This window comes from Dendrobates tinctorius, unplaced genomic scaffold, assembly GCF_039654945.1.
Source record: "Dendrobates tinctorius isolate UK_male_01 unplaced genomic scaffold, ASM3965494v1 ptg000196l, whole genome shotgun sequence".
Lineage (NCBI taxonomy): Eukaryota > Metazoa > Chordata > Amphibia > Anura > Dendrobatidae > Dendrobates > Dendrobates tinctorius.
Window position 1 is genome coordinate 10,885,527 of NW_027361863.1, and position 14,745 is coordinate 10,900,271.

Below are 14,745 nucleotides of genomic sequence, written 5' to 3' on the forward strand. Positions count from 1 at the left end.
TGTGCAGGAATGTAATGTTCTCAGCAGCTCGACATGCAGATCCAATCCTATAGCCAGATCTGCTGAAATATGTAGCCACAAAGGAATCAGGTTTCAGGAGTTTAGGAACTGGGCAGTTCACTGAGTCAGAATCAAAGTATTTTTTCTGTTTTTTTCTTTTTTTTTTGTAAAAGAGAAGTCAGTTAAGTAGATTTTAGGGAAAAAAAAAACCCAGCACTAGCGGGTGCAGGGATAGCGGCTGCACCCAAGATCTGGGGCACGAGGGCCCCAAATGTTTCCCTGCTATAGGAGAAGGCGCAATGGCACCTGGTAGGTGCAGGCAGTGTCGGACTGGGGTGCCAAGGGCCCACCAGTAACATTGACTTTGGGGGCCCACTTTTCGCTTGTATACAAATATTCCACGGCCCTGGTTAACAAATTGACCTATATCTCTATATGATAATAAACTGGGTAGTTTGGTTAATGAATGATGAGATGCTGCTTTTTTTCTGAACTGAGTGAATAAAGTGAATTATGACAAGTACTGCCCATACAGAAAGGTTTGGGGCCCTGATTTGCACAGGGGCCCACCGGATGATTCCCCTGTTCCCCTATGGACCAGTGCGAGCCTTGGTGCGAGGGAGGGAGCGTTACAGATTATGTATTGGGGCCCCAGAGCTTTGAGTTATTCCTCTGCTCATACACTCGAGACTTCAGAAGGCCATTGCAGTCATTGGCGACAGATGTGTAACCTGATAGAGCACAGATCGGAAAAAAGGAGGAGGCATTAACATGGTAACCCCAAAAAGTGATAAGTTGGATATCAGAGAAATGGAACCCTGCCCTGTATATGAATTAGGGATATCTATAGACATCCAATAGCGCTTGACCCAATGACTATTCACCCCACATCTCTCTGGTTTGAGAGCCAAGCATTGCTTTTTTAGCGGTGAGGGCCCTTTGACACTTTCGTTGGTCGCGTCGGAGCTTACGTCCGGGCCCTCTGCAAAACGGGATTTGGACATATGCTCCACCAAGGCCATAGACTATAATGATGCAGACAAAGTCTTTGTGTGCTGTCGTGCCTCATTTTCGGGGATATACGTACGCGGACACCCAGAAGTAGTAGACTGCATACGCCTGAATCCCATTTTGAGGGGGGTTCGGACGCAAGCCCCGACGGAACCAGCAAATGTGGGCAAAAACTCTGCTCGAAAAGGCCCTGTGGGGCGCCACTTATCTCCAGAACGGTCCTATCTGTCAGGCTTCCGTAGACCTTATTCACATTAGACTAACATCAGCCGAAATCTGCGGGATCAGGTTATTGTTAAATATGTATGGGGGCAGGTCACTCCCCAGACAGATGATGTTGGGAAAAAGAAAAATCTGACTTCTGATGGCTGATCCTTTTGTTCTCGGGGAGACAAGCTTTATTTGGAGGAGTCTAGCAGTGGATCTCATGAAGAACACAGGAGCGCTTGACCCATCCTGTGTATGGAAGATTTAATAATTATCAGCCAAACGATCTTCCAGATGATTGCTTGGCTAACAGCTCTTTTCTGTGTATTGGGGTGGGGGGTTAGATATTTATCAGATCCCATCTACACCTTGAAGCCAGCCATACACATTAGAAGACTGTCGGATGAACAATGCGGCCATCTCCGCTGTCTCCCATTCACAGGTGCATTCCTTTGGCCAAGTACTCTTGCGCTCTCTAGAAAAATTCACTGGCTGACACAACGGCCAAGAATCTTATCTCCGGGAGGAGATTACCTACATTGTCCAGTTTTCATGATGATCAGATTGAAACAATTCTAAAATTATTTTATGATTTTTCCCTAAAAAATGTTAAAAATCAAAAAATAAAAACTACAGAGCGTGATTGTTTCACCTCTGAACATAGTTACACTTTCAGGGTTTTTTTGCCCATTTTGGGCAGTAGGACTACTATCACAGTTTGTTGAGACTCAAAATGACATTTATGAACAAGCATAGGTTTGCTGAGTGATCAAAACATTAGAGCGATTGGTAGATAATATCCCAGAAGGTTACATGGCTGGGGTATGCGGATCCATCTCATTTGGCCGGAATCCAGTCGTCTACTTGTCTTTGTGATGCTCTTCTTTTGGCAACTGATGTCATAAACAAAGCTGATCAAGAAATGTATTCACCAGTTATAGGGAAGAAGAAACAAGGGAATTTAATTGAAACATCGATTTGTGTAACAGGTCTGTCAGCAGGCACCTCTGTCCCAGTACAACAAAGAATCGGACAAGTTAAGCTGCCAATACACATTCGAAGTGTGCCGATACCGACAGGTTTGGCCAACGGTCTAATGTGTATGGGGGTACCGGCCTACTGATGCTTGGGAGAGAGGTCGATCAGGCACGACCATTTGCAGACGCATTGTTTTTTCGGAGACAAAATGCCGGCTAATACGTTAGTTGGCCGCTTTCTCATAGAGGACACAGGAGAGCTTGGCCGAATGAGTGCCGCTACGTTCATAGGACTTGGCTAAAATGACTGTCGGACAAATGATCCTTCTAATGGTCATCTAATGTGTATGGCCAGCTTTAAGCTTCAGTCCTTCTTTATCTTTGGTTCAAGAAATGAGGTGACAGCCCTCATACACTCAGGACTGTGGATCAATGGATTCTGTTGAAATTATCAAGATTTGTCAGATTGTTGGTGGATCACATCAGAAGCAACTATACCTGCAAACAAATGTCTGTATGGTCAAAGGTTGACTAAAACTGGAATGTCAGTAGAACCAGGTGACCATCTAATATGTTTAGGGGTGTCCTGAGTCTCTTTTTAATGGCAGAGGTCTGGGGAAAGAAAGACTGGGATATTGAATTCATGCCCAATCATTTTGCGATTTGGTGACTACACGTAAATATCATGGATGTACCCATTAGATGGCCGGTCTGTGTCTGCCTTGAAGACTTGAGCTTGTTTTGCTACAAGTTAGTACCTGGTTTGTTAAGTGGGTAAAGTTTGCTAAACTTGCCAATTTCAGAGGGATCAGCTGACAATCAGATATGTATGGCAGACAGACTAATAATCTTTATTTTTATAATAATCTTTATTTTTATATAGCGCTAACATATTCCGCAGCGCTTTACAGTTTGCACACACATTTTCATCACTGTCCCCGATGGGGCTCACAATCTAAATTCCCTATCAGTATGTCTTTGAAGTGTGGGAGGAAACCGGAGTGCCCGGAGGAAACCCACGCAAACACGGGGAGAACATACAAACTCCTTGCAGATGTTGTCCTTGGTGGGATTCAAACCCAGGACCCCAGCTAACCACTGAGCCACCGTGCTGCCCCAACTTAACTCTTAACTAATTAACAAATCGGTCAGTGCCAAATTTTCGATTTTGTAGGAAAGAAGAATCAAGGATTCCAAACCAAACACTTGAGATAGGAGTTGGCGAAACCCACTAACTTCTGCAGGATCAGTCAATAAACATGAACATTTCAAAGAAACATGAACGCGTGGCCAAGTGCATATGTTATATTGGAGTTATCAAAGTGGCCTTTGGGCGAACGACTAATGGACAACTTAGAAGTGCCACTGGGGAAAGTCGACACCATTCCTAACTAAAGATCATGACCTAGACTCATTAAATCTGAAGATATTTACCGATTATTCTCCCTTGTCTCATTCAATGTCTTCTTCATCTGCCTTCACCTACGCTGAGTGATATCATAAATTGCCTTTTCGAGAATCCTAAAATTGCTATCTCACGCTGTCGGCAGGTGAGATATCCATCTTTCACTCCAAGTGACTTTGCAGCAGGTCACCGGACAGCCTTTCCAACTGTACTAAATAATTCTGGTCACCCCCGTCCCCCCGATGACGACATTACAAGACGTCAATCATCCATCTCACAACGATGAGTTGACGTCGACCCTCCCTAAAATGTTCTTTCGGTGGACTTTTTGTTTTTGGCCTATGGCACCTTGGGCCCTCTTTGGCCCGCCAAGGGCCGCTTATAATCTTTTAATGTGCGCGGCGTACATTAGTGATGGGCAATGCCACTAAGTCTACATGGCATCAGAGCTTCTTGGATGTCGCCCAAACTCTGCATTAATTTTCTTGTCTTGTTACAAAAACAGATATCTCCATCGAGCGTGGATCCTTTTTCCTATCGGTCTGGCGTATTGCTCTTTTTTCTTTGTAGCGCTGCCTCTCCTTTTGCTTTTTTTTTTTTTTCTCGTCTTTTCTGTTGCTTGTCTGTGTCTGTCAGCCTACGTTAGAGCCCAGTATGGAAGTGAGGAAAACGCTCTGTGATGCAGCATGCCTCGTCTCGGCGGCGTAGGACACCTACAACCGCTTCTCCCCGTCTGTCTGTCGTCCTCTCCGATCAAACATGTCTTACTTATCAAGGGTGCAATCAGCTTGTCGTTGCAGACCCCCGAGCCCCTATATTACCATATATGTATATCTCTCTCTATATATGTACAGTATGTGGGTGTGCGTCACATGCTTGTTATTCATTGCACCCATTCTGGCTTCTTCTCTCTCTTGCACTCTCTCTCTCTGGCTTCTCTCTCCCTCTCTCTTTCACTCAGGTCACTTTGACAAGCTCTCTCTCCTCCCACTAGCATTGCAATTAGCATATTAATAAACCACAGTACTGCCAGCAGAGAGAGAGAGAGAGGGAAAGGGAGAGGGAGAGGGAGACACACACAAGCACACATAGAGAGACAGAATAAAATTCCTCCTGCCTGCTTCCTCTGAGGCCCAATTTCTGCCTTTTAGGGGGGCTTGTTTTGTTCTTTTGAGATCTCACAAGGGCATTTTATGCCAGGAGCCTTAGCTGAGGGCAACCAGTACCTGCTCGTCTCCACACCAGGCATGTGAAGATGTCAGTGGGTTGCGCATGTCCTGGTAAGTGCCCCTCTTTTCTTTTTTTTTTTTTACCTTCTCATGTCTTATTTTTTTTATTTTTGGGCTAATTAACTTTGCAATCAATTAAATCAAGATGTGTCGGCTTCGCTGCAGGAGCCGGGGCCTTTGTATTTTCTTGCCATGGAGTCCATTGAATTTGCAAAAGTACCTGCTTGTTTTTTTTTTTTTAACCTGCCTTGGGGGGGGGGGGGGGGTAACAGAAAAAAAAGAAAAATTCCCAGAGTTCCCAAATGTCAGCCAATCAGAAGTGTCTCTGGACTTTTGACCTTAGGTCGTGGGGTCATTGCAATAGGCTCATTTCTGACTAATGCTAATTGAATGACGTTAACAGATATTGTCATAGGGATGATTATGGTCTCCGTTGATGAGTGCGGCTTGTTTTTGACTTTCTGGGCACTTACCCTTAAAATCCATTATCCACCCCCCCACCTTCCCCCTTCCTTTCCTCACCTCCCTAAAATCCTGTGCCTCCCCAGGGGTTACTAAAGGTTATTGCCAGTCAGTGAAAGACCCATTTTGGACCTAGTTTGAATGACATGATTGTGCTTTTCCTTTTTCTGCTATTCTAAGTTAACTCCTACAATGCTGGAGAGGCACGACACCTCTGAGTCCCGGAGTTGCCTGTTGATCACCTTTTGCGCCGAAACCCTAAAAGGGGTGATCCTATAGGTATTATTTCTAAGGCCGCTGTTATTTCAGAAGGATTGTAGAGCTTCACTTTAAGGCGATGTAGCTTTGCTGCCTGGATCTGTAAAAAAGCAGTGGAGTTACTGCAGACTGGTGCACATTTTGTGTAGACATGTTTCTTGCCGTGTTTAGCAAAGACGCCTTTGCGGAGTAGTGTGTGCACTGCGCTCATATCTGCAGGGACTCATTAGCAATGTCTTAAGGAAAGGCAAGAAAACATTAGCGGGTCATTTTAATGCTGTAGCTGCTGAATGGGGGTTTAAATAGGGAACTCTTGCCTTTCACAATACAATCCCCTGCTCCCTTAAGACTTAACTCTATAGCAACAACGTTACTCTGTGTTTGTTTTGGAGATCAGATGGATACATTGTATCACCATTTATAGGGTGGTGCAGAAAGTATCATCGCAAGAAGCATTAAAAAAAAAAAAAAAGATTGATACTGTTTAGGTAAACAAAATGTAACTTCCTGGCCATGGATTCTTTTTGGTGGATCTGACCCCTGTTTCTTTAGATGAGAGTGAAGCAACCTGTGACTGATGTTGTGGTCTCTACATGATGATACCACAATCGGCTGGGGAAGACTTTGCACAATGTTCTGTCGAGTGAAATAGATCTGGGGCAGGAACCTTCATGGTTGTGTCTGGCTCAATCATATCAGTAGATTTCCCACAGTTCTAGGTTGATATTTTGGTCTGTAGTGTCGAAGGTCAATTTTTGGATCCGTGCAACTTACTTAGTTCGTATTGTTTCGGTGGAAACTGGTGCAAAATGGCTTACGAGTATCCGGAGCGCATTTAATAGAATATTATTGTGGATAAGAAATATTTTGTGCGACAATCATATGCTGAAAGGGTGTCACCGGGCATATGATAAGAATAAGCTATCCTCAGGACAGATCAATACCAAATCGATGGGGGTCCAATACCTGAAACCTCCCCCCCCCCACCACCGATAAGCTGTTGTTAGATCCGGCGGTGGCACAGAGGCCAGCAGCCGATCAGTTTTGTCCCGGGTTTCGGACCCCCGCCAATATGTAATTGAAGACTTATCCTAAAGATAGGACATCAATATCTTTAATGTCTTGAGAACCCCTCTAATGATGGCCCCAGCAATGAGCTCACATAGGCAACAACAGAAAATAGAAAAAGTTGCCCGTTATGCAGTTTGGGATTTGACAACCGAAGCTTAAATTATAACATAGGAACCGTCACCACATCCCCATTTCAGAAAATTGATAATAAATTACTTCTTTGCTCCGTTGCCAATCATTCGCAACCTCAATAGTGTTTTTTTTGTTTTTTACATTCCACTATTATTTGATTCAATTACTGGAGGGCCATAAATTTTAAAAGGCTTGTCTAGTATTTTTAATTATTACACTAGAGGTCTCTCATTTATTAGCCAAAGCAGAAAGCTGCTATAAGGAGCGTCTCTTGCTCTAAAGGTCCCAACATGTCAATGGATTTCGATAAAAATTGTGTAATACCTGATTTCTCCTGTAGGGGCGCTGCAGGGAAGTAGAACACCTGCTAATTGGCTGAAACCTCACATCTGATGGCTAGATGGAAAACCTGTCACCACGGAGAAAGTTATATTAGGGATAGCACTGCGAGTAACTTTTTAATATCGTACTTTATCAGATTCCCTCTTTTTGTAGGGGCTAACTTTTCAAGCCTTAGGCTGCTTTCACACATCCGGCTTTTTGAATCCGTCACGATGCGGCGAAAAGTGTGAAAACCGGATCCGGAATTGGATCCGGTTTTGGCACATAGAATTTAATGATTGCCGCATCGTGCCGGATGGACATGCGGCGCCTCCGTTTTAAGCTGGAAGCGTAAAATCTGCGCCGTCCGGCGTCAGCAAAAAACGTTGCCTGCAACTTTTTTTGCAGCGCCGGAACGGCTTTTTCAACAGCGCATGCGCGGACACTGTGAGGTTTAACCCACAAGTGCCCGGCGAGCGCGCGTGTATCTCTTCCCCCCCCCCCCCCGCATACCGCTGCCTCTCTCGTCCCCGATGCGGCTCCTTTAAATGCTTTCAAACCGGATCAGGCGCCACATCTGCATCCGGTGTCACCGCTTCAGGCCTGATCCGGCGGTACGGCTTTTCGCCGCACGCCGCCGCCGCACCCCTGACACCGGATGTGTGAAAGCAGCCTAAAGAGGATGTTCGCGCAGAGATTTTTTTTTAAAGCAGATCCATTCCAAAAAAACACTTCAAATGCTCTTTAAAGCTAGGTTCCCACATGGAGTATTTGGTGCAATTTTGACGCTACATATTTTCTCTACCCCCCCCCCCCCAAAAAAAAAAAAAGTCTGTTCCAGCAAAGTGGACAATTTTCCTTAAGGGCCTGTGCACACATTGCAGGCTTGTCGCGTTTTTGTCAACAAATCTGAAGGGTTTCCTGACGCCAATAAAGTGAGAGTCCTGAAGTCTCGCGCACACGTTGCCTTTTCAGACCTGAAGTTTTGGTGCAGATTTGCAGTCAATTCTTGCAATATTTTTTTGCTGCAGATTTCATCCAGACTAACGAATGGGGAAAAATCTGCACCAAAAATGTGTGGGAAAAAAATGTAGCAAAAATGCACCTATTTTACACTGTGATTTTCCTTTCAAGGGATGCAGAAAGTTTTGCAACAAATGCTTAATGTGTGCACATACCCTAAATCTCACGCCCACTGTGCTTTATTTATTTATTTTTTTTTATGCAGCAAAAAATGACCTACGGTGCGTCTTTTAAATCAATTTCTTTTGCGGTAAATATGGGTTTTCTTTGTGGATTTTCCCCATAGACTTGAATAAAATTTTGAAGGTATAAAAAAAGCACTTTTTTAAGTAAAAAAAAAAAAGCATTCATTTATCAGTAAAGTTTTACCAAAGTTTAAGAACAGGAAGTTTGCAAAACAAAGCAGTTTTTATTTAAAACATGACCGATCAGCAAAAGAAAAACCGCAGCTGAAAGAAAAAAATGTGGTAAAAAACGCAATAAAAAAAAAAAAAAACAATTAACGCAATTTAGCTAATTGGTGCAAAAATGTTGCAGAAAATCTGCTACATCAAAAAAAAAGTATCAAATACCCCATAGTGGGAACTTCACCTTGCGTGGATTTCGGAGCAGATCTGGTACAAAATCCTGGTCAAAAACATTCTGTGTGAACATGGCCGTAGAGACACGCAGGCAGATCGTTCTCTTTATCTTTATATCTGAACTTAAAAAAGTGCTTGGTGTTAACAGTCATTCTTGGAAAAATGGTAACTACAGTATTACTGATCCCAGCACAGGTTATCATCGCCCCAAACTTTTTAAGGGGTTGCCCAATTTTTACAATCCCTTTTTTGTATAATAGAAGAGCAGATCACAAAGTGCTAGGATTCGCAGTGATCGGCTGTGATCTATGGAAAAACATGGCAAAAAAAAAAAAAAAATCAGTTTTCAAGCAGTGCCTCCACTGGTGAAATGGTGGTAGTACACAATTTCTATTTTTTTTATTTATATATTTATTTATTTTTTTTTAAAGGGGAGGCCCCAATGTTATGTATAGATGTTGCGGACCATCGTGGCTTTTTTTTTTTTTTTTCTTGCTTTGTTTCAGATAGAATAGTCAATGAATTGGTAGAAATGGTAGTAACACTCAGGATGCGGCAGATTACATTGTGTTGTTTTTAATGAGAAACTAGAAAACATTCATTATTCTGTGTGAACTTCACACCCAAAATGTCGTCTGCCACCTCCGGCTGAGATTGTGTGTGTAACCGCTTATCTAAAATAGGATGGAGACAAAATAAATTGCTTTTTTTCCACCATTTACTGACAACAGCGAATATACTGAAGGCCAAAGAAAATGGCTCTGTGTGTTAAATGGGTGGTCTCCTGATTACAGCCCCTTTACATATGCCTTAGTGAAGCATATGGATATCATGGAGGAGGATGACCCACTCAGGACATCCTCTGTAAGCAAAGGGGGAGCCATTAATAGCTAAGTGCTCTTGCTTTGGTGGACCCAACTTGTCCAGTTATTACTTGGCCACCATGTAATACCATACTTGTCCTGTAGTGGCCGCTGCAGTGAAACTGTACCGCCTCCTCCTTGATCTGATCGATTGGGTTTCTCAATCTGGATCTGCTGATCATTTCCAAAAAGATGTGTCACTATGAGATGCCTCTTATATTATTATTTGTGTGGGGATAGGGCCATGATTCTGCAAATTAGTCTAAAAATGTGGGGATTGATTGATTGACATAATACACTGTTATTGGTGCAAACACTGGCGGACACAGACAGAAGAGGGCCCAGAGCAAGAACGATATAAGGGCCCCAATAGCTCATAATAAGGCACAACTCAACCTGTTTTAGATATGGAAATGGGCCCCCTTACCACTCGGGCCCCTGGGGGCTGCACCAATGATGTGTCTGGGGGCCAATATGTGATCAGTCAGTCCTGTAGGAAGGATGATTGGATCTGCTCTGCCCTATGTCATGTATCTAGTTACTGCCCGTTCACATGGAGCAGACGGAGGTGAATTTCTGCAGCCGTGATGCGGTCCGGGAACAGAAATATTCATAGATTACATTAATATGCTGAAAAAATACGAAATAACAAATCCACCCATAAAGTCCTGATCCCTTATAGATTCTCCCTGCAGAGCGGAAACGTTCTTATAGGAACATAAGCCCATTGGGTTCCGGATGATTCCATTGCTAGAATCTCTGGCGCCATTTCTCTGATACAAAGTTCCAAACCACCTGCTGCCCACGTGACCAGTATTGTGGCGCAGTTCCCTGCACCTTGGGTGGTCGCTGTATATGGAGTGAGCCCCGCAGGTGGGCCCAAATGGAAGCACCCGTGTTCCCATTCACTGACAGCCGGCAGAGGTGGCGGCAATGAGAAGAAACGGAAGAGCAAAGTAGTCAATGAAGTTCTACAGATATATTCTAGAGTTTATAAGACTAAACGATGCGGTCACCGTATCCAGACTCCACAGCAATGTCTGCATACAGCATCAGAACCAGAGAGCGATCATTCCTATCTACACACACAAATAATGGGGGAAGTCCTGCAAGGATCTATCTGTCTATCTATCTATCTATTGTCTATCTATTAGACAAAAAGAATACAGCAGCACATGTGCATGAATCTAGGCCATGTGAAAACACAGAAAGACATTAAAACCATTCCATTTAGATAATAATCCTCAAAAATATATTTTTCAAATTTTTTTTTTAAACCTACAGTAAGATGAAAATGAAGGTTCTTAGTGCACAAATTGGCCAATTCGTGTAAGCCCATCAACCACGGCAAGGTGACATGGCCTAGATTCATGTAGATGCGCTGCTGTATTCTATTTGTCTATGTTGTGCAGTTTTTGCAGCTTGTTCACACTAGGAGGTGCTGGTCATTTTTTTTTGTCTATCTATCTATCTATCTATTATCTATCTATCTATTATCTATCTATGTGTCTATCTATCATCTATATATCTATCTGTCTATCTATTATCGATCTATTATCTTTCCATCATGTATCTACAGTATCTATCTATCTATCTATCTATCTATCTATCTATCTATATCTCCACATCATGCAGTGTAATTCTGGATAATGTGGCTTTGTTAATGACCCCACTTTGCTGGCAGCCATCTATACGTTGCTCTCTGTGGAAGGCGACGTCCGCCCCTCTATACAGACGCCTGCTGTATAAAGCTCTCCTCTCTTTGCTTTACCTGCAGTTCTGGCGGAAGCTTTTACAGATTCTATTTTGAATTCTCTTTCCATTGTCGTCTTCAGGGCCGAGCTGCTGTAACCGGACTAAAATACTGTCTGTATCACAGAGCCGGCGTCCAGGAAAGTGAGAATTGTGGAATTGTCAGCGGTTCCTAGAAACGTTGCCTTCTTGTTATTTACTATATAATCCCATCCATATCACAAACCCCGGGCATATGTTATATCGCTCCGATAAATAAAGTCTTTACATAATCCAGATGCCATGTTGAATGACTGTGATGATAATTGTATTACCCAAGATCAGTGCATGGACACAATGAGATGGTTAAAAAATGCATCACCATCACAGCAGTTTTACCATTTCTATACCGCGCATCATACATTCCCTGCTTCCCTTCACAAAGCCATAGAGGTAAAGAATTATATTCTAGCTCCCGGCAGCCACCACTAGGGGGAGCTGACTGCATTAATATTTATCAATACACGTAATAATACATTTGTCTGCAGTGAGCTCCCTCTAGTGGTGGCTGCTGGCAGAAAGAATTTTATAAACTCAATGCTGGACTTATTTAGAGAATTTGGAGCTCGTATAATGGGATAACAATCCCTATAGAGAAAGATAATATTATCAGCGATTTATGATTTACAGTGAAAAAAAAGTTGCCAGCATAGTCCAAAAAAATCAAAGGACCTTTGTCCCTTTTTTAAGCATAAAGAGGGGAGTACAACGCCTTTAATGATAAAATGATGTTGATAGTTGGATGTATGGTAAGATTTACAATACAGTGAGCTTTCATTTTATGAGATGAGAAAACCCCTTTAAATCACCAAAGCCTGTTTTGCTTTAAGAGATATCGGTGAAAGGAACATCAGTAGTGTGTCTCCTTCATTATCTGGATCGGTGGGGGTCCCAGAGGTCAGACCCCCACCAATTATTAAATGATGGCATATACTAGTATATCCTTATGAGATGGAAAAACATTTTTTTTAAAGTAGTTGAACAGAATGAGAAGCGATGGCGGCTTCATTTCGGGTAATTCATTCATTTTTATTTCATAAATCAAAAGTACACATGAAGATAAGCAACTCTGTAATGTATCTTATCAGAGAACGTTGCTTGTTTCTCCTCCTGGATGGATAATTCACTCTTAAATCATGGGTAAAATCAGTATAATCTGTATTCAGTGAAGACAGATTTTCCCTTTCTGAGATAGGAGATGACAGTTGGTGCTTATAAAGTTCTATGCAGGGAAGAGCAAGAGGCAGACACTGACTAAGTTCTCCTGATATGATATCTCATTTTATTTATTTTACTCACTTATATAGCGCTATTAATTGCACCGTGCTTTACAGACGTCCCCATCACTGTCTCCATTGGGGCTCACAATCTAAATTCCCTATCGGTATGTTTTTGGAGAGAACATAGGGAGAACATAGAAACTCCCTGCAGATTTTGTCCTTGATGGGATTTCAACCCGGTGCTTCAAAGGAAAAAATATTAACCACTGAGCCACCGTGTTGCCCAGTTACAGTTCTCCATAGAACTTTATGAGCACCAACTGTCATAAACTAATCTCAATAATGGGGAGCTCTAAGCAGTCAACTCCAATACGAGAAAGGCTTCATTTCTAGTTTCTCCTATGAAGTGGGAGGGGGGGGGGACGCGAAGGAGAAAAAATAACCGCTGGCAATTTAGCAACGAAAATCTTTTTTTGGTTGTTGTTGTGTGTGGAAGACAAAACAAGCTGATCCAGTAGAAATTCCGCGAAAATCGTGCACTAATCAATCCCACAGGGATCCGGCATTGAAAGAGCCTCACGTCATAGGCATCTCCTCGCATATTGTTCCAAATCAGATTTTGTCTGTGAGCTGCGGCCCATCTCTGATGTCTGAAACAGAAACGGTTTGACTCTCAGGACGGTCGTCACAAAAAAAAAAAAAAAAAGTAAAAAAAATTAAAAAAAAAACAGAAGCCTTTTTTTTTTCCTTTTAATTATTCATCTGGAAGGCGACCAGGGCATTAGACTACATCTGGTATCAGGCATCTTGGATTGGTCTGGCCCACAGAGAATAGTGTGATCATTCCAGGCCAGCAGTCTTAAGAGCGGGGCAGTCCTTGGAAGTCGTGTTTTTTTTTTTTTTGGTTTTTTTTTTAGCATCAGACATCTGCACGCTGTCGCGAAGTTAACGCTTTGTGATCGTAGCAAAGGACGTAAGGTTAATAGTAAAATTTTTGCTGCTGCAATAATTAGGAATCAACTGACAGAAGTCTACGGAAAGTTATGGGGTAAATCCCACTCCCCCAGAAAATTGGGAGATGTATAGGAAGGAACTGATCAAGAGTTTTGCACATTTCTTTGGCATCAAAAAGTCACAAATGTTGTTTTGGTGCATAGATTTATCACAGTTTGCAACTTTACGCCGCACTTTCAACTTTTAAAAAGTGAATGTATAAGTGTGCGTAGTTTATAGATGAAGGCATAAGTGGGGCTTTAGCACCGAAATGAGCCGTTTCCACTGGGTGCACGTTTGTGCTGTCATTTTCGATGGTGTCAGCACTGAACAGTTACCCACAATCACGGCTTTTTGGTAAGAGATCAGATTAGATATTCGGAGCAGTCCAATCACTTCCTAACTTCCGGTATTTTCAGTGTGCGGAGTAAGAAAAGGGAAGCTCAGATCCCAGTGGCTATATACTATAGATATATATATTATATATCCCGCTCCTGGGCAAATGGTGTGTGAGAAGGAAAACCAGACTTTCCGCCAGATTCAGTGCCCACAAGTCTATAGGAGGATTACTACCAAGGAAATGATTTAAAGGGCAACTCCATTTACATATAAAAAAAAAAAAAAAGTCCTATTTCTTCAGGTCCACAGGTTGAGTCACATCAGGTCCACAGGTTGAGTCACATCAGGTCCACAGGTTGAGTCACTTCAGGTCCACAGGTTGAGTCACTTCAGGTCCACAGGTTGAGTCACTTCAGGTCCACAGGTTGAGTCACATCAGGTCCACAGGTTGAGTCACTTCAGGTCCACAGGTTGAGTCACTTCAGGTCCACAGGTTGAGTCACTTCAGGTCCACAGGTTGAGTCACTTCAGGTCCACAGGTTGAGTCACTTCAGGTCCACAGGTTGAGTCACTTCAGGTCCACAGGTTGAGTCACTTCAGGTCCACAGGTTGAGTCACTTCAGGTCCACAGGTTGAGTCACTTCAGGTCCACAGGTTGAGTCACATCAGGTCCACAGGTTGAGTTAATACACCAGATACATCTCCCTCCAACATCATCGGTTGAAGGCGAGTCTGGAGGCACAATTCGCATATAATGGACCAGCAGACAAAATTATATAATGTGTACTGAGGCCTTATCTGTTCATTATGAACTAGTCACTGGGTGTCCATCAATTTCACTATAAGAGAGGGACCTAATTGC

At 42.8% G+C, this 14,745-nt stretch overlaps 1 protein-coding gene across 1 annotated transcript in view; it reads left to right on the forward strand.

Annotated features, from left to right (window-relative positions):
- Window positions 1-4,629: 4,629 nt before the first annotated feature.
- The window catches only part of LDB1 (LIM domain binding 1), a 216,538-nt gene continuing 206,422 nt past the window's right edge, over window positions 4,630-14,745 (forward strand). Inside the window, exon 1 of the mRNA XM_073552881.1 lies at window positions 4,630-4,880. Within this exon, the coding sequence (XP_073408982.1) occupies window positions 4,856-4,880 (25 nt within the window). The 5' untranslated portion in view covers window positions 4,630-4,855. The remainder of the gene's footprint in view (window positions 4,881-14,745) is intronic.